The sequence below is a fragment of the Canis lupus genome, chromosome 32 (assembly GCF_003254725.2).
Source record: "Canis lupus dingo isolate Sandy chromosome 32, ASM325472v2, whole genome shotgun sequence".
NCBI classification, from domain to species: Eukaryota; Metazoa; Chordata; class Mammalia; order Carnivora; family Canidae; genus Canis; species Canis lupus.
Genome location: NC_064274.1, coordinates 4,259,479 through 4,280,243, shown reverse-complemented (window position 1 = coordinate 4,280,243; position 20,765 = coordinate 4,259,479). Strand labels below are relative to the sequence as shown.

The following is a 20,765-nucleotide window of genomic DNA, read 5'->3' as shown; positions in this document are numbered from 1 at the left end:
TAACAGTATTTAATTTAGTAAAAATTAACTAGAGTGTTTAAAATATTTGTCCTCTATCGGTTGTCATTTAGTGATGACAGTTTTAATATAATGGACCTATTTTGATATCTTGAACATTTGAACTTGTGCAATTACTTGTCTTGAGACTAGATTATGAACTGCTTCATGTTTATGGAACTGATTTTTAAAAAAATTTAATGATATAAACTATCTGCATACAAACATTGAATTATTTGACTTTCAGTTATTTTACTACAGGAACATGATAAACTCTAGATGGAAAAAACAAGTTTAGGACAAATTTTATTTTTTAAAAATGCACATGCTTTCTTTCTTTCTCCCAACACATTCTTGTTCCCTCTCTTTGATTGTTTTTCATTTGGAAATGGTTTGGGTGAACCTCTTATTTCAAATCATGGGTTTCTGTGTTTCCCGCACTCATTTTTTGGAGGGCTAGATGCCTTTTCACATAAATTAACTTTATTCTGCCTTATGTTTGTCATGAAATGGTTGTTGATTTGCTTGCTAGATAGATATTTTTTAATATTCTCATTAATTCATGCAATCTGTATTCCCTAAGCATTTATTGGTTGTACTTTATATGCAAAACAGTGTGCTGGTCCTGAAAGGATTGTACAACATACTGTCCTATCTTTATGCTCAAAGACTTTGTCTCCTAGTAGAGGTGATTCATATATCCAACTAATAGAACATAAGATACAGAGAAATTTTTCAAAAAATCAGAACAAACGTTAGAGAAGGGCACGTAATGTCCTGTGGGGAATTCAGCTGGATTCCTTCAAATGGTGATGCCACTTTTAGGACTCATGGTCTAAACTGCTTGTCTTTCTGTGAATGTGTTCCTTGGGTCACTTTGCCATTCAGTAATATCATTTCTATATAATTCATTTTTTAAAAATAAGTACATATATTAAACTAGTGGAAGTGTATTCTTAGGTATAAAAGTATATTATACAATTTACTGCAACATATCCCCAACCTTCAGCTATTCTTAGTTTCTCTTGATGTAACTTGATTTCTTTAATATTAGACGTGAAGTAGAAAATACATTTTTAAGTCATCTTGAATTTATCTTTATTTTTTTCTTTTTTCCCCTTTATTATTTTTTTATAATAAATCTATTTTTTATTAGTGTTCAATTTGCCAACATACAGAATAACACCCAGTGCTCATCCCATCAAATGCCCCCCTCAATGCCCGTCACTCATTCACCCTCATCCCTTGCCCTCCTGCCTGCCCTTCCACCACCCCTAGTTCGTTTCCCAGAGTTAGGAGTCTTTATGTTCTGTCTCCGTTTCTGATATTTCCCACACATTTCTTCTCCCTTCCCTTATATTCCCTCTCACTATTATTTATATTCCCCAAATGAATGAGAACATAAACTGTTTGTCCTTCTCCGACTGACTTACTTCACTCAGCATAATACCCTCCAGTTCCATCCATGTTGAAGCAAATGGTGGGTATTTTCGTTTCTAATGGCTGAAGAATATTCCATTGTATACATAAACCACATCTTTATCCATTCATCTTTCGATGGACACCGAGGCTCCTTCCACACTTTGGCTATTGTGGACATTGCTGCTAGAAACATCGGGGTGCAGGTGTCCCGGCGTTTCATTGCATCTGTATCTTTGGGGTAAATCCCCAGCAGTGCAATTGCTGGGTCGTAGGGCAGGTCTATTTTCAACTCTCTGAGGAACCTCCACACATTTTTCCAGAGTGGCTGCACCAGTTCACATTCCTACCAACAGTGTAAGAGGGTTGGTTCCCTTTTCTCCGCATCCTCTCCAACATTTGTGGTCTCCTGCCTTGTTAATTTTCCGCATTCTCACTGGTGTGAGGTGGTATCTCATTGTGGTTTTGACTTGTATTTCCCTGATGGCAAGTGATGCAGAGCATTTTCTCATGTGCTTGTTGGCCATGTCTATGTCTTCCTCTGTGAGATTTCTCTTCAAGTCTTTTGCCCATTTCATGATTGGATTGTTTGTTTCTTTGCTGTTGAGTTTAAGAAGTTCTTTATAGATCTTGGAAACTAGCCCTTTATCTGATACGTCATTTGCAAATCTCTTCTCCCATTCTGTAGGTTGTCTTTTAGTTTTGTTGACTGTATCCTTTGCTGTACAGAAGCTTCTTATCTTGATGAAAGTCCCAATAGTTCATTTTTGCTTTTGTTTCTTTTGCCTTCGTGGATGTATCTTGCAAGAAGTTACTGTGGCCAAGTTCAAAAAGGGTGTGGCCTGTGTTCTCCTCTAGGATTTTGATGGAATCTTGTCTCACATTTAGATCTTTCATCCATTTTGAGTTTATCTTTCTGTCTGGTGCAAGAGAGTGGTCTAGTTTCATTCTTCTGCATGTGGATGTCCAATTTTCCCAGCACCATTTATTGAAGAGACTGTCTTTCTTCCAGTGGATAGTCTTTCCTCCTTTATCGAATATTAGTTGACCATAAAGTTGAGGGTCCACTTCTGGGTTCTCTCTTCTGTTCCATTGATCTATGTGTCTGTTTTTGTGCCAGTACCACACTGTCTTGATGACCACAGCTTTGTAGTCCAACCTGAAATCTGGCATTGTGATGCCCCCAGCTATGGTTTTCTTTTTTAAAATTCCCCTGGCTATTCGGGGTCTTTTCTGATTCCACACAAATCTTAAAATAATTTGTTCTAACTCTCTGAAGAAAGTCCACAGTATTTTGATAGGGATTGCATTAAACGTGTAAATTGCCCTGGGTAACATTGACATTTTCACAATATTAATTCTGCCAATCCATGAGCATGGAATATTTTTCCATCTCTCTGTGTCTTCCTCAATTTTTTTCAGAAGTGTTCTATAGTTTTTAGGGTATAGATCCTTTACCTCTTTGGTGAGGTTTATTCCTAGGTATCTTATGCTTTTGGGTGCAATTGTAAATGGGATTGACTCCTTAATTTCACTTTCTTCAGTCTCATTGTTAGTGTATAGAAATGCCACTGATTTCTGGGCATTGATTTTGTATCCTGCCACGATGCCAAATTGCTGTATGAGTTCTAGCAATCTTGGGGTGGAGGCTTTTGGGTTTTCTATGTAGAGTATCATGTCATCGGCCAAGAGGGAGAGTTTGACTTCTTCTTTGCCAATTTGAATGCCTTTAATGTCTTTTTGTTGTCTGATTGCTGAGGCTAGGACTTCTAGTGCTATGTTGAATAGAGTGGTGAGAGTGGACATCCCTGTCGTGTTTCTGATCTTAGGGGAAAGGCTCCCAGTGCTTCCCCATTGAGAATGATATTTGCTGTGGGCTTTTTGTAGATGGCTTTTAAGATGTTGAGGAATGTTCCCTCTATCCCTACACTCTGAAGAGTTTTGATCAGGAATGGGTGCTGTATTTTGTCAAATGCTTTCTCTGCATCTAATGAGAGGATCATATGGTTCTTGGTTTTTCTCTTGCTGATATGATGAATCACATTGATTGTTTTATGAGTGTTGAACCAGCCTTGTGTCCCGGGTAAAATCCTACTTGGTTATGGTGAATAATTTTCTTAATGTACTGTTGGATCCTATTGGCTAGTATCTTGTTGAGAATTTTTGCAGCCATGTTCATCAGGGATATTGGTCTGTAATTCTCCTTTTTGGTGGGGTCTTTGTCTGGTTTTGGAAATAAGGTGATGCTGGCCTCATAGAACGAATTTGGAAGTACTCCATCTCTATCTTTCCAAACAGCTTTAGTAGAATAGGTATGGTTTCTTCTTTAAAGTTTGATAGAATTCCCCTGGGAAGCCATCTGGCCCTGGACTTTTGTGTCTTGGGAGGTTTTTGATGACTGCTTCAATTTCCTGCCTGGAGATTGCCTAATTTATTGGCGCATAGCTGTTCATAAGATGTTTTTAAATCATTTGTATTTCCTTGGTGTTGGTAGTGATGTCTCCTTTCTCATACATGATTTTATTAATTTGAGTCTTCTCTCTCTTCTTTTTAATAAGGCTGGCTAATGGTTAATCTATCTTATTAATTCTTTCAAAGAACCAACTCCTGGTTCTGTTGATCTGTTCCACAGTTCTTCTGGTCTCAATTTCATTGAGTTCTGCTTGAATCTTAATTAACTCTCTTCTTCTGCTGGTGTAGGATCTATTTGCTGTTTTTTCTCTAGCTCCTTTAGGTGTAAGGTTAGCTTTTGTATTTGAGTTCTTTCCAGTTTTTGAATGGATGCTTGTATTGCGATGTATTTCCCCCTCAGGACTGCTTTTGCTGCATCCCAAAGATTTTGAATGGTTGTATCTTCATTCTCATTAGTTTCCATGAATCTTTTTAATTCTTCCTTATTTTCCTGGTTGACCCTTTCATCTTTTAGCAGGATGGTCCTTAACCTTCACGTGTTTGAGGTCCTTCCAAACTTCTTGTTGTGATTTGGTTCTAATTTCAAGGCATTATGGTCTGAGAATACACAGGGGACGATCCCAATCTTTTGGTATCGTTTCAGACCCGATTTGTGACCCAGTATGTGCTCTATTCTGGAGAAAGTTCCATGTGCACTTGAGAAGAATGTGTATTCAGTTGAGTTTGGATGTAAAGTTCTGTAGATATCTGTGAAATCCATCTGGTCCAGTGTATCATTTAAAGCTCTCGTTTCTTTGGAGATGTTGTGCTTAGAAGACCTATCGAGGGTAGAAAGAGCTAGATTGAAGTCACCAAGTATAAGTGTATTATTATCTAAGTATTTCTTCACTTTGGTTATTAATTGGTTTAAATATTTGGCAGCTCCCACATTCGGGGCATATATATTGAGGATTTTTAAGTCCTCTTGTTGGATAGATCCTTTAAGTATGAGATAGTGTCCCTCTTCATCTCTCACTACAGTCTTCAGGGTAAATTTTAGTTTATCTGATATAAGGATGGCTACCCCTGCTTTCTTTTGAGGACCATTTGAATGGTAAATGGTTCTCCAACCTTTTATTTTCAGGCTGTCAGTGTCCTTCTGTCTAAAATGAGTCTCTTGTAGACAGCAAATAGATGGGTCCTGCTTTTTTATCCAGTCTGAAACCCTGCACCTTCTGATGGGGTCATTAAGCCCGTTCATGTTCAGAGTTACTATTGAAAGATATGAGTTTAGTGTCACCATGATATCTATTCAGTTCTTGTTTTTGTGGATTGTTCCAATGGATTTCTTCTTAAAGGGGAATTTGAGAGTCCCCTTAAAATTTCTTGCAGAGCTGGTTTGGAGGTCACATATTCTTTCAGTTCCTGCCTGTCTTGGAAGCTCTTTATCTCTCCTTCCATTTTGAATGAGAGCCTTGCTTGATAATGTATTCTTGGTTGAATGTTCTTCTCATTTAGGACCCTGAATATATCCTGCCAGCCCTTTCTGGCCTGCCAGGTCTCTGTGGAGAGGTCTGCTGCTACCCTAATACTCCTCCCCATAAAAGTCAGGGATTTCTTGTCTCTTGCTGCTTTAAGGATCTTCTCTTTATATTTGGAATTTGCAAGCTTAACTATTAAATGTCGAGGTGTTGAACGGTTTTTATTGATTTTAGGGGGGGATTTCTCTATTTCCTGGATCTGGAGGCCTGTTTCCATTCCTAGATTAGGAAAGTTCTCAGCTATGATTTGTTCAAATACATATTCTGGCCCTCTGGCCCTTTCGGCACCTTCGGGAACCCCAATTAAACGTAGGTTTTTCTTCCTCAGGCTGTCACTTATTTCCCTTAATCTATCTTCCTGATCTTTTAATTGTTTGTCTCTTTTTTCCTCAGTTTCCCTCTTTGCCATCAACTTGTCTTCTATGTCACTCACTTGTTCTTCCACCTCGTTAACCCTCATGTCGTTAGGACTTCTAGTTTGGACTGCATCTCATTCAATTGATTTTTAATTTCTGCCTGATTAGCTTCTAAATTCTGCAGTCATGAAGTCTCTTGAGTCCTTTATGCTTTTTTCTAGAGCCACCAGTAGCTGTATAATAGTGCTTCTGAATTGGCTTTCTGATATTGAATTGTAATCCAGATTTTGCAACTCTGTGGGAGAGAGGAGTATTTGTGATTCTTTCTTTTGAGGTGAGGTTTTCCTTCTAGTCATTTTGCTCAGTGCAAAGTGGCCAAAAACAAGTTGTATTGGGAAAGGGAGAAAAACAAAGAAGATAAAGAGGGAAAGAAAAAGAAAAAAGGAAGAAAAAAAAAAAGAAAAAAGAAGAAAAAGAGAAAAGAAAGAAAAAGAAAAAAAGGGGAAGCAAACGGAAATCAAAAAGCAAAACAAAAACAAAAACCAAAAACCAAAAACCAAAAACCAAAACAAAACAAAAAAACAAGGGGTAGTATCCTCTTATTCTGTATACTGTAAGTCCCTTGACTTCCCCTGGAACTTGTCCGTCTAGCTGGTCATCTCGGGGATGCGCCTGTTGTTCTATCTTCAGGTGTTAGCACCTGGGGGAGCTGCTCTGCCCCTGCCTGGTGCAGGGCTCAGTGGGGGTTGTTTACCCCGTGAGGTCCCAGGAGGAACAACCGCAGTGGCGGCGCCAGCTCTGCAGCCCTGGAGTCAGCTCCCGCAGTAACCACGGAGCTCTCGGTCTGCAGGGCCTGGAGGCTCTGGGGCGGGGCCGCTGATCTGCTCAGCTGGGGCAGGAGCGTCCTTGCGGTCCTGGGCCCTCCTGGCCTCTGCCTGTCCCGGGGGTGGCCGGATCCTGGGCTGTGTCCTGGCGCCCTGTGCTCCGGAGCCTGCGCTGGTGGAATCCCGCTCCCGCCCCGCCGCCCCCTCCGCGGAGCCGCCCCCGAGCCCCCGAGCTGCTCCGCCCCGCAGCCCCTTCCGCGGAGCCGCCCCCGAGCCCCCGAGCTGCTCCCGCCCCGCAGCCCCTCCGCGGAGCCGCCCCCGAGCCCCCCGAGCTGCTCCCGCCCCGCAGCCCCCTCCGCGGAGCCGCCCCCGAGCCCCACGAGCTGCTCCCGCCCCGCAGCCCCCTCCGCGGAGCCGCCCCCGAGCCCCCCGAGCTGCTCCCGCCCCGCAGCCCCCTCCGCGGAGCCGCCCCCGAGGCCCCCGAGCTGCTCCCGCCCCGCAGCCCCCTCCGCGGAGCCGCCCCCGAGCCCCCCGAGCTGCTCCGGGTCCCGCCGTGCGCGCTGCAGCCCTTAGGGAGCTCGGCGCACTCTCCCGGGGCGCAGGTGTCTGTTAGTGTCCCCGGGAGCCCGAGGGCATCCCCGCCCTCCTGGGTCCTGCTCCACCTCCCCGCGAGCCCCTTTCCGCCCGGGGAGGTTGGTGCAGCTCCTGCTTCTCCGGGACGGGGCTCTCCTGTCCTGGGGACACTCGCCCCGGCCTCAGCCCGGCTCCTCGTGGGGCCCCTCCCCCTTGGAGGCCTTTTGTGTTTTTCTTTCTTTTTCCCCGTCTTCCTACCTGGATAGAAGCGCAAACTCTTCTCACTGTAGCATTCCAGCTGGTCTCTCTTTAAATCTCAGGCCGAATTCGTAGATTTTCAGGATGATTTGAGGGTTATCTAGGTAATTTGGTGGGGACAGGTGACTTGGGGACCCTCCTCTTCCACAATCTTGCCCCTCCCTCCTGAATTTATCTTTAAAACCAAAATACCTTACATGGAGTAAATAAGGTCTGGCTTCAGAAATGGATACCAACAACAGCCCTTAAAAGTGTTTATTCTCCAGTTGTAAGGAGAGCACTGTAAGAATTGACCATTTGCTCTTACTGTTGGAACTATCATTTTATTTTTTGATTTTAATTAATTACTTATTATTATTTTTAGGAAGGTGGTTAAGAGGGGAAAAGTGCCAGAGAGAGCTAGAAAATCTTAAGCATGCTCCATGCCCAGTGTGGAGCCCAATGTGGGGCTCAATCTCACCGCCCTGAGAGCATGACTGGAGCCAAAATCACGAATGGGATGCTTAACTGACTGAGCCACGCAGACACCCCTGGCACTATCATTTTAAAACTATTCAATGGATTACATCAAATTAAAAGAGGAAATCAAGATATACATACACTTTTGTCTTAAATATTTTGAGATCTGATTTGATTATGGTCGATACTGGTAGGATAGAGAAAAACAATACAGTTTTAGAAGTTTTACACAGATCATTCTGAGTTGTATGTTTTTGACATGGTCTTTGGAAAATCTTGTAATTTCTTTGTTTACCTTCTTCTAAGGAATCTTTAAAGAACAGTTGCAATTTCCAATGGATTCAGTCTTTAAACCTCTCATAATTTTTCTTGATGCTTGAAACATTTCTCTGTAATGCTGCTAGAGGTGTGCCTAAAATAACTAATAAAGAAAGTGTGAACTGAAAAATGTTTCTTCATAGGAGCATCCTTAATGGGATCTGTTTTTAAGTAAATTCCTTCAGACTTGCTGGCAAGTAAAATAGATTTGGAGGCTTTGTGTTTTCCTTTTACCCTCTATTTGTGTGGCCCACTGTTCTCCTTTTATCTCACATTGGCCAAAGCCAAGGGTATAATGCTGCATTTTTGTTAGTTGGAACCTTTTGGCTCCATATTCCGTTAGCAAAACTTTTCCATTCTGTTCCCTTCAGAGTCTTGTCACTTGTGTAGTGTTAAAATATTTAAGGATATTACTGATTTAAGATACTTCCCTTCCTAGACGTGTGTTACCCTTTCACAGTGGCCCTCAATTCTTTCCCCAACTTTAAAAAAAAAGGATTTTATTTATTTATTCATGAAAGAGAGAGAGAGAGAGAGAGAGAGACGGAGGCAGAGACATAGAGGAGAAGCAGACTCCATGCAGGGAGCCCGATGTGGGACTCAATCCTGGGACCCTGGGATCACACCATGGGCCGAAGGCAGACGGTCACCACTGAGCTGCCCAGGAGTCCATCTTTTTCCGAATTCTTAATTGAACCACAGTACGCATTCCTCAGAGGAGTGAGTGTTGATTATAGAAGATAAAATAGTAGACCAAGAGGAGGTCTTTGGGTGCTGAAATTTCTTTGGGTGACTGTGGAGTCTGTCTCTTTGGTCATTTCTGAGTTTAAATTTCTCAGATACAAAATCTTACTGTATCTGTTTCCCTATCACTATAGCTTCAATTGCTTTGTGAAAAGTGGATTCACTGGGAAATGATCTTAAAAAGTACCAATGATTTCCTGCCTCAGTGATGCATATTCAGCAACAAAGATTCCCAGCTGACAATTTACCATTCTACTGTTATTCAAGAAAGCACAGAAAGCATTTCTGTTTCCTTCCTTCCTGTTCTAGTTCTGAGCAGGAGATGCTAGAGCCCACTGTACATCATCTGTCTTCAACTCTGTCAAGAAAGGAATGCTGTTCAGAGATCATCTGGAATTTGTCTGAGTTTGATAATGTAGTACAGAGCAGTTCTAAAAATAAAGACGGGATTGTTGTGTCCTTTGGGAGCAGCTGATTTCATCACTGTTGTTTTTCACTTGTAGCCTGTGCCTTGTAGGGTGGTTTCTGTTTCTTGGAACAAGCTAAGAAGAGCCATTCTGTTTCTGGAATGCTGGAGTACGGGGTCTGTTTTTAAGGATAATATTTGGCTCATACAAGGAGCCTGTGTTCCCCCAAGTGTAAGGTTTGGTGCCTACAAGGAGGATTAGCATCTGTGGGAATTGAGGCTGAGAAATCGAATAGAAGTGCCACGGTCAAATAAAGAAGTGTTTATTTATTGATATTGTATTGAACCTCTTTGTGAAAAACATATTAAGTTCGCATAATTGAACAGGAGATCCAATTTGCTGTCTTGCTTTTGCCTGATAGGGAAGGTCAGCGTTAGGTTTTATGGCTTCCAAGAGAGTTCAGTTATTTTTGCATTCAAGGCTACCAGACTTTGAGGTAACATCTCCTTTATCTGTGCTTATCTGTATTTAATAATCAAACAAGGATTCCTACAGAATATAGTCTTGGGATATATACTGAAAGACAACATAGAAATTTCCTAAGAGCTTGGTAGCTGTATATACGATAGTAAAAGATTTTCTCTGTCATCTATTGAGGTTAAGGGGAGGACCTTATGATTATTAGCAATCTTATAACTCACTTTACATATTAGAATTTCATTCTCTATCTTGGTCTTCTTTTTTTTCCTTTTTAGATACTAGCTCAGTCATGCACTGAAATCCTGGAATTGCGGCCTTCAAGTGTCTGTGTGGGGGGTAAGTGGTTAGAATTTAAAAATACCGTGTAAGAAATTGTATTTTTTCCCCCTAGTTAAATTATATGATTTGAAACTCATGTTGGAAAGAGAATAACAAAATTAACTTTTTTGGCATCCTTTTCTGTAAGAATTTTTAAATAATTCCTTGAAATATTTCTATTTTAAATTCAAATTTTTTAAGATTGGAGTGTTATTTTAAATAATGAACATATTGTGTGACAGGCTTTTAGAATTTTCTGTATATTTAGTTCATGTTTGAGACCTTTCCTATGACAAGTAAAATAAAATATGAAATTTTTTCTTTTATCTAATTATATAAACAGTCGTGTATCTGTAGACTTTGAGCTCTGTGCTTTGATGACCCGGCCAAAGTACAGTCCCTCTGGCCTGGGGCACATGAAGAAGTGATGTATGGGTGGATGGCAGGAAAGAAGTAGGTGGCTTCATTAGCAGGTGCCAAGAACAGACTCAGGTTTTAGCACTTTGAAGCCATCCTTACCCAAAGAGAGTGCGATTCTGTTTCTTGTTCAAGTCTGACCTGGAGTTCATTTTAATATAGAAAAGGAAAAATATTGGGTCTAGTGGAAGAGGAAATGGGCTGTGTAATTTCCCACAGAGCCTCCCAGCCTCTGGGTATGGTCTGAAGTTCTGTATCTTTTAGACTTCCTGTTTAATGGGCTTTGAGATGTTTAAGAGGAATAGCGCATTTGGACATCCCAGAGCATCCCTCTGCTTTCATAATTTTACCTCATCTTCATAACGACACTATTTGACAGTTTTATAATCCCTGATTCACAGATGACAGAATTGGGGCAGAGAGGTTCAGTCCTTGTTTTACTAATTGTCCCATTTGACTCTTGTCTGTGGACTCTAAAGCCATGTTCTTTTCACTGAGTCACATTTTAAGTTTTACCTGCACTTTAAATAAAATTCCTTTTATAACCTGCTTCATGAGGAGAGGCAAAATGATATTTTCTTCCACAATAAATTACTATAAATATGTTAGATTCTGATAGATAAGCGATTGTTGGAGAAGATTGAGAGTTAATCACTGTTAAAATAGTTCATATATCATCTTATAGCTAAATAGCAAACATTTAAATGCCAATCAAGATATTTGATCAGTTAGCTTGTTTTCCTAGCATTTTATTTTACTCTCTAACATGTAGTGACTGCTCCTTTGATATAGAGTCCTGAGCAGTAAGTTGAATAAACTTCCTTTAGTGACAGGCCATAGACTATGAATAGTCCCAAATGCATGACTTCTGGTGAGTTATAAATATGTATGCAACAGAAAATGAAACTGGGATTAGCAATGTCAAGAAACCGTTAAAGAACTCTATAGGGAGTTTCAGAGAATAAAGAAAATACAACACATGACAGTTCTAAGAAAGAAATGAGTAAGTAATTTTCTTTACATTCCCATACCTTAATACCTGAGAGTAGAGAAGAACAAAGAAGCTTCTTTCCTGCTGATATTTTCCCAAGGATAGAATTTGGGGAAGTTTCTTTCTCTCTCTTTCTTTTTCTTCCTTTCTTTTTCTGGGGACAGAAATGAGGGGAGGGTAAGTTTCTGTGGTATGTGGGAATGACTGTTAGGCTTCAATTCAAGTATCTTGGTTACTACCGGAAAACACTTTGTTTAAAAAATAAAATAATGCCTTTTTATATGGCAATAGATGATATCTTCCCTGAATTTCCCTAAAGGGCCCAAGATAGAGAGTTGGAAATAAAGCAATGTCTTCATTGTTACTAGTAGGCTGAACGCTATGAAGAAATTCATTCTGTGCACCTTGACACTTTCAAGTTCTCTCTCTCTCTCTTTTTTTACAGCAGGGATTAAAATGTTATTTCTCTTTTTACTTCTAGATGAATTTCAAATTGTTTTGACTGGAAGAGGATTCAACTTGGGCAGTCGAAATGGGAGTGTTCTCTGTACCTACACTGTAAATGAAACCTACACAAAGAGTAGGTTCCTCAAGTGTTTCCTCCCCAAGTGTTCAAGTGTTTCCTCCTTTTTTTTTCAATTGAAATCGACCATGCTATATTTTTAATCAAAGGAGAAAGAAATGAAGTCCAGTGGTAGTACAAATAGTAATAATATTTTTGTTATGTAATGATTATAACCTTTGTTTATAACTTAAGAAATGCTGAACCCTATCCTAGGAAGCCTCATTTTACAAATAATGGTTCCAATTATCTGTAAGAGTAAAACAATTTGTCCATGGCAATATAGCCAGGAAAGGGCCAACCTGAAAGTTGAACCCAGTTTTCCTGACTATACTCTGTGTGGACCACATCAACTGCTTGATTTAATTGCTTCTTTCTCTAGATTTATTTATTATTACTCTTGCCTAAAAATCTAACTCTCTTGGACTATTCTACTACTTGTTGCTTTATTTTATTCTCACTCATTTTCTTTATCTAATTTCCCAATAACTTGCCAATCAGCTCCTCGACATAAGCTTTTTGTCTTACAGATATTTTATATATTTTATATATTTATATATTTCACATATTTTGATCTTCAGTGCCTGCTCAGCACAGTTTATTGATAGTTACCATATTTATGTAATTATGTTTTATTTTTCCTAATGTGTCTTTCAAAAAAGCAGATGAATATAATGTTTTAATCTTCATTCTGAGAAAAACTCCTTAAATAGATCTTAATATTCTGAGCATTTTGGATCTCTTTTAAGACATTTTTCTTCATCAATGATTGTAGTGGCTTCTAAAATTTTAATCTGTAATGCAGATGCTATAACTCTATGAACTCTGGTAGAATTATTTTTTGAAAGATTCATGTACAGTTTTGCTGTTTTCCTGATGGTACTAAATACTCCAATAGCGCAGCTTTGCCTATGTACACAGCAACTGTTCAGTGTGTGTTTGTTGAATTAACGTGGTGAGGATCTCAGCATGGTAAATGTCATAATTAATTCTTCTCTTTCCTGTTAGGATCATCATTTTGGTGAGGCAAGGCAATAATATTTGTAACAAATTCTTCATAGCAGATTCCACAATTGAAGAGGACAAAATAATTTTATTTTTATTCACTAGTCATCTGAATCTAAGAGTTAGCTTTATGAGACTCCCTCTGAGTACATATTTGATTATAGTATGAACATATTTTTTCCTTCACTACATAAGATTAAGTTTATTAAAGTAAATCCCCAAACAAATAAGTGGAGTCAGATTGTATTTTCATCCCTTACATTCTAGGATTATCCATTTGATTATGGAACTTTTCTGAATATTTATAGTCCAAATTTTTTCTAATTTATTATTAAAATAGGATAATTTAAGCATTTAATTTTATTTATTTATTTATTTGTTTGTTTATTTATTTATGATACCACTATCTTATTAAACTCTTGAAATAAATTCATTCTCTTTGGATATTCATCTATTCTCCATTATTTTTTATTTTTTTAATTTTGTTTATTCATGAGAGACACACACACACAGAGAGAGAGAGAGAGAGAGGTAGAGACACAGGCAGAGGGAGACCCAGGCTCTCCATGCAGGGAGCCCGATGCGGGACTCAATCCCAGGACTCCAGGATCGCGCCCTGGGCCAATGGCAGGTGCTAAACCGCTGAGCCACCCAGGCTGCCCTCTCCATTATTTTTAAATTCTGCTTTTAAAATATATATCATTTCTCCTTCAAAGACTAAGATATTTGAAAAATGGAGGTGGAAAAGATGATAATTTTATAGTATCTACAAATATCCATGAATTTAGTCTAATAAAATATCATAACTTCTAACTTACCATTATTGCATATCAATGAGGCATATGATCTCTATTTTTTCATTTTCTTTTCCTTCTCTTTTTAGTTGAAAGTCTATTTAGTTCTTCATGGTAATATATCTAATGTTCCACTGTTGAACCCTGATTACCATTATGTTTTTCATACTGTTGATAAAACTGTGTGAGATACGTAAAGTTCTATATTAATTCAGTTGTGTTTTATTTTCTAGGTGTGAATCCAGTAAGTGTGGAGCTGAATTCTATGCTTTGTCCTGCACCTGCCCTGAGTAAAGTTGGAGAGTAAGCACTTCATTAACTTTTTGAAAACATGTTAGCTGTATAAATTATTAGGAAATGATGACAAATATACATTAATTATATACTACTACTTTTTTTTTTGATGTACAAAATGAACATGAAAATAGAAAGCTCAAGGCAAACCACTCTGGTTAGTACTTTATTTATAATATGCTTTTAGTAGGTTGAAAATGCTAAAGTCTGCTTTATCTGGTTTCTTAAATATTGATTAAAAGGCCCTATAAATATTTATCTGGATGGGTATGAGAACTATTGCTAGAGCCTTTAAATATTCAGAGCTACAGTCATTATTTCGAACTTGAGAGTATTACATTTACACATACACATTTACACACACACACACACACACACACGAGTTCCAAAGTGAGATTTTGACTAATTACTATGGTAGTTAAATATCAAGATAAAAGAAGAAAAGGAACGTGGCTCAGTAAGGCATACCTTGGACTAGGAAATATTTGTGCTTTAATTTGTATCCAGGTCTTGTTAGGGTCTATTTTCTCATGTTTGTTAGTCTGGCAAGTAAACCATAATGATAGCTGGTTAAAATAAGGGATGTTTAGTTTGGATGAAGAGCTTTTGTTTAAATCACCTAAACACTGATAATTTCACTAGTCATTTAGTATTTCCATTTGTGATTTTCTTTTTACCCTATTATGAGGGAAATGATTGCAGACAGTTCAGATGTTCCCTAGTCCAACAATAGTGATGACAATATGTTTAGGATAATAAATAAGTTACAGGATTACTTTATATTGATCACACATATCCAGCAGAGGAAAAGAAAATATACAGAGTTTATTAGCTTCTCCTAGTTTTTCTGTTTCTGTCCTTGGCAGGAATGGTTTTGTTAAGATAATTCATTTATGTCACCCCCTCCACTTAAAATCCTTGATAATGGGTTCCCTATTCCCCTCAGAGTGAAAATCTAAATATTGCAATGTTCTACGAGGTTCTGTAGGATCTGGCCCACCTCACTACGTCTTCCTTTTGCTCTTTCTGTTATGGTCACACTGATCTCTCTGCTGTTCTTTACAACTTTGGCACTTTTACACTTGTTCCCTATGCTTGAAATGCTTTGCTCCTCATTCACTCTCACTTTCTTCAGGCCTTGTTCAAATGTCACCTTGGGAAACCCTTCCTGATCACCCTATTTAATTGGTACAGTCTTCTCCCTCTGAAGTTTGGCACTCCCTCTTCCCTTTTCATGGTTAATTTTTTTCTCCCAAGCATTTATTTGTTCTTATATCTCTTTTCCTTCTAGGATAAATTTTGTTTTGTTTCTTGCTCTGTCTGTAACACCTAACACAATACTTGACACACAACAGATTCATAAATGTTTGTTAGATGAGAAGATGTCTGCATTTTTCTCAAATATTTTGAGTTACTAGTTATATAAGAAGCAAAAAGAGTACCTGTGATTGCTGGGGGGTCAGGGGCTTATATCAGGTAGGAGATAAATGACCAGAATCTTACTGGGGTGCATGTCATTTAAGAGAACAGGAAACTATCTTGGCTTTTTAATAACAGTGATTGGTTAAGGAGGACAGTTTACTTTCTTCTCCAGAGTAGTTATAAAATGCAGTATGCCTGTTCTGTCCCAGACACTGAATTTGTTTTGCCTTTCGACACTCTCATTTTGAAGAGGCTACTCTAGAAACTACTGATATTCTTCAGTGATTTGTAGATTGGCTAAATATGCAGGAGGCGTGATTTAAAAAATCATATAGAACATAATAAATATGAGACATGAGAAGTTGTCATTGGTTTGGCTTTTGATGTTAATATTTCACCTACAAGCAAGCTGAGGATTTTGAGGGAAGGAGATCTGTCTAAAATAATAATTTTTGCTCTTTCTTTCTTTCTTTCTTTCTTTCTTCCTTCCTTCCTTCCTTCCTTCCTTCCTTCCTTCCTTCTTCTTTCTTTCTTTCTTTTTCTTCTTTTTTTCTTTTTTTCTTCTTTTCTTTCTTCTTTCTTTCTTCTCTTTCATTTTCTTTCTTTCTTTTTGGTATCAAGGACATGATACCACTGAGGCAAAGCATGAGAAGGTTTTATTTGTTAATGTATTGGGCATTACAATGATTGGAGACATCATTATTGTTCTTCTAAGTATGTTGTGAGTAATTTGGACCTTTCCTTTGCCTTGACTTTTATTCAGATACTTTTGTAGGTGATGAGCTCTCTTATGAGCTTGGATTAAAATCAACACAACGGAAACAGTTTAGCCTTGTAAGGTGACTGATGCTTAATATGTTTGCCTAATTAGCTTTTGGCTAAGAATTCAAGCCCATTAAGTAGCTAGTTAGTCTAGGTTTCAAACAAACACATCTGGCCCAACAATGAATGAAGGTTTTTCCTGTGTGAGGGTGACAGATGTGGTGATGGTTCCCCCTGTTCTCTCACTTAAATAATTAACAACACCCCAGTGAAGTAACCCTAGATAGACAGCCTCAAAGCCAGATGCGTAGTCTCAGAGCTGGATCCGTGGACATATGCCTCATCTCATTAGCCTGCTCTATCAGTTCCTTTCTCTTCTTTTTGTTACTTCCTGAATTCCATTGTGTTTGAGGATTATTCTTTTAAAAACCTAAAGGTTCCTGATTTTTTTTTTAAGATTTTATTTATTTATTCATGAGAGACAGAGAGAGAGAGAGAGAGAAAGAGAGAGGCAGAGACACAGGCAGAGGGAGAAGCATGCTCCATGCAGGGAGCCCGATGTGGGACTTGATCCCGGGACCCCAGGATTATGCCCTGGGCTGAAGGCAGGTGCTCAAACGCTGAGCCACCCAGGTGTCCCAGGTTCCTGAATTTTAATTTGTAAGAAGGTTAATGTGAAATTGCTTTACTTGGAGATGGGCAGCTAGGACAATAGATTTGCATTTGGAAATTGATCTTGTGGAGTGAACGAAGATTAAAGCTATCTGGGTAGATCTTATCCAGGTATATCATTGGTTAGCATTGTTGAAATGGGTCTTTGAAGTACTTTCTTTAAGAGAGATCTCTGTTTATCAAATTTCTTTATTTAATGTAGATTTCCAGGTTGACATGGATGGGTTTTTTTTTTTTATTTTATGTATTTATTTGAGAGAGAGAGAGATCAGGAGAGAGAGTGGGAGAGGGAGAGAGCATGAGCAGGGGAGAGGGAGAGGAAGGGGCAGAGGGGGGAAGGGATAAGCAGACTCCCTGCTGAACTGGGGGCACAGGTGGAGGCAGAGGCAGAGTCAGGGTTCCATCCCAGGACCCTGGGATCATGACCTGAGCCAAAGGAAGAAGTTTCACCAACTGAGCCATCCAGGCGCCACTAAGGTAGATGGATTCTTAGTACTTAAACAGGAAGAATGCAAAGGCGGTAGTAATGAGGTCATTCTTTTGTATTTCTTTCGTTGGATGCAATTTAATTTTAAAATGTCATATGATTAAACATATTATCTTATCAAGAAAAATCTATAGATAGTTTGGGAGTTTATTTCCACCAGTGGCTCATTTGTACCGACATGTCTTAAGTTTGAATAGGAAGGACTCTGTGAAGTTCTTCACCTCCTTCCTTGGCAGGGCATTTACCTCATGGTGTGATGTGCAGGTGTCACCAGTGCTTGCAGTACAGGCTCATCCTCTGACCCCTGTTTAGTGAGACATCAACAATAGCACAGCTGCTCTGCAATAGTTGAGATCTCAAACCTGTAATTTGGCAAGAAGAACAGAGCAAATTGGGTAAATATACATAAACACATTGTGAAGGAAGAAAAACAGAACAGAATGAACCAGAGCCTTATCCTACAGCTTGTTTGATAGAGATGATTTAAGGAGGCATATGGTATAGTTAAATGTGCTTTCAAAAACATTGGCCAGAGTCTTCTGGCAAATATGAAATAAATATCTAAATCAGATGAAACTGATAGTATTAGTTCTTCTAAAAGGCAATGTGGGAAGAACTTGACAGAGTGTTTTGAGTAAGAAGTGGTGGGACATGAGTATATGTGGAAAATTTTAAGCATGTGATATTGAAGGGTCATTCAAATGAATGGTGTGGCAGACTTGGGGTTAGAGCCTGACTTGGTAATAGAATCTTTTTATTTTCTTTTTCAACGTTGTTATTTTTTTTCAATATAACTATTTTGCCTGGAATGAAATCTATTCATTCTGCTTCTCTTTCTTGGTTTGACAAATTCTGCTGTTAGCACAAATGAACACTTCTTTTCAAAAATATACCTATGTATGTATGTATTATACAATCTCTAATAACATTGTTTTAGTAGCAGGTGATATAATAATCCCTTATTCTCCTGTTCCTTATGAGGAATGAGACTTGATTTATTTATTTTTACCATGGATACTAGGACATTAGTTATATCTTTACTTTGAATGTAAACATCAAAATCTTGTGAGAGATCTAATCTAATCTAAACCTTTATAAGGCTGAGTTTCCTTATTTCTCAACCCCCCACCCCAATGGTAGAACATTTGTCTCTTCTTTCACATGATGTATTGCTTGCTAATTATACCTATAAATGTGATCAGTTCATCTAATCTGTATTGCATCTCTATCCCAAGTATTAGATTTGGTTCTGGATATTGTCTTTTAAGAGGAACAACAGTCAATTTGGGCACATCGAAGGATGGCTCACAAGATGTTGCCTAGAATGGAAACATTAAATAGAGCATAATTTGAAATACTGAAAAATATGATTCAAGGGTGACACATCAGCTGTCTGCAAACATCAGCTCTGTCATCTGAAAGACAGATTTGATTTATTCTTTATTGCTCCCAGGAAAGGAGAAGGAAAGAGTGGAAGGTAAAGGGAAGCACATTTCAGCTCAATGTAAAGAAGATCTTTCTAACAACTAGAATTACTTAGCGAGTGTTTTGGTAACCAGAAGTGTTCAAAGAGGAATAGGTAGACGATGAGACAGAGGATATCCTTAAATATGTATTTAAATTCTCTTATATACTGCTTCTAAGTGTTATATTATCAATTTTTTTGATATTACTAAGGCATTTGACATTTTTGATGAAAGGCACTAAAAATCGAGTGATCATTTCGAAGTATATTTTTATTATTTTATTATAATAGGCAAAAACAGTAAAAGGGAGTTATTTTTGGTGTAATACTGAAAAAATTTGATGTGTAGCACATCTCTGAAGATGGCTTTTTTTCCCTTTTGAAATCTAGCAGTCTTCACATATATTAGTTTACACATATATTGAAATATCTAAAAAAGAAGTTATTTTAATTCAAGAATCCTTTAACTTTAAAGAAAGTATCCTTAGACAAAACATTAATTTACATATATGCTCATCACTAGAAGTGAAATCTGTAAACTATTTGTAAATATAAAGACCTATTTTTTCAACTCATAATCTTTATTATGGATAAAAGTAACTTTTATAAAGCTCTGCAGAATAATAGTAGCACTCAATTTCAAAATTGTGCAAAATTGTGCAAAATTGTGTATGTGCAAACTGGAGGTAAATTATTTATTACTTCTAGCAAATGTCTTTCACAATTTTATTTAATTTTCTCAACTTTTAATGGATCATAAAATGGCAATCTTTTATTGAATACACATAAAGTCAGTAGTAAATGAATACCTTGCAAATAAGTTACTATGGACCTAAATGTCAACCATATTTCATGGTGTATGAAGTTTCTTAGTTCAAAGTAGCTCTGACATATGGCCCTGAGCTAGTTTATTTGGGAACTCCCCTACATCTTTAAACATTAAATAAACTCACTGTGACCATTAGGACTTACTGAATTTTATTTACTTACTTATATATCACAATACTATTTAATAATTTTTCATGTGGAACGAATTTAGTTTTATCACTGTTGAGTACCAACTGACATTAAAATGCACTTCAAACAATCTTTTTGTTATGGTAATTTGTTTAAGTTTTTTCTATCCCTCTTCTTTTTTTTTTCTTAAGTGAACTCTAGGCCCAATGTGGGGCTCGAGCTTATGACTCTGAGATCAGGAGTCAGTGCAATATGAACTGAGCTAGCCAGGCATGCCTACCCTTCTACTCTGGAAAAATATTCTAAGGTTGGAACAAAGGGTGGATTAAGATATTTGTAAGCCATTCTAAGCAATGTAGAACCAATTTACAGAAAAGGATGTTGGAAGTTGTCAGTTCTCAGCCTTCTTTACCCTGACCACCCCTGCCTTATGCACCGTGGGCCAGTCCTGTCTCAGAAGTTCTCCCTTTGTCTTTCAGGACTTTATACTTTCACCTCCTTTGGCTGCAGCTTCTCAGATGTCACTGCAGGCTCCTCTTCTTAGAGTCCCTTAACTCAGTTATCATTATGCATCTTCTCTAAGGCTTTCTTTTCATGATGATGAGCTCCAAATCTCCAGACAGGATCTTTTCCTTAGCTCTCAACCCATGATCCAAAAGTCCACCATCCAAAAACAACAACAACAACAACAACAACAACAACAACAACAACAAAAGTCCACCATCCACATGTCTGCTGACTCACTGGGATTTTTAATGGGCACATTCAACCTGAAATTCCCAAGTACAACTTATACTCCTTCTCCTGTGTTTTCTATGCAACCCACCTCACAATAAGACAGGGATTTTGATC

General features: G+C 38.3%; 1 protein-coding gene across 3 annotated transcripts in view; it reads left to right on the top strand.

The window, feature by feature from the left end:
* ANTXR2 (ANTXR cell adhesion molecule 2) overlaps positions 1-20,765 on the top strand; it is a 160,112-nt gene that overhangs the window by 35,335 nt on the left and 104,012 nt on the right. For all 3 annotated transcript variants that reach the window (XM_049105018.1, XM_025426766.3, XM_049105019.1), the window contains exons 8-10: positions 10,043-10,103; positions 11,975-12,073; positions 14,088-14,157. In XM_049105018.1, coding sequence (XP_048960975.1) covers positions 10,043-10,103; positions 11,975-12,073; positions 14,088-14,157 — 230 coding nt within the window. The remainder of the gene's footprint in view (positions 1-10,042; positions 10,104-11,974; positions 12,074-14,087; positions 14,158-20,765) is intronic.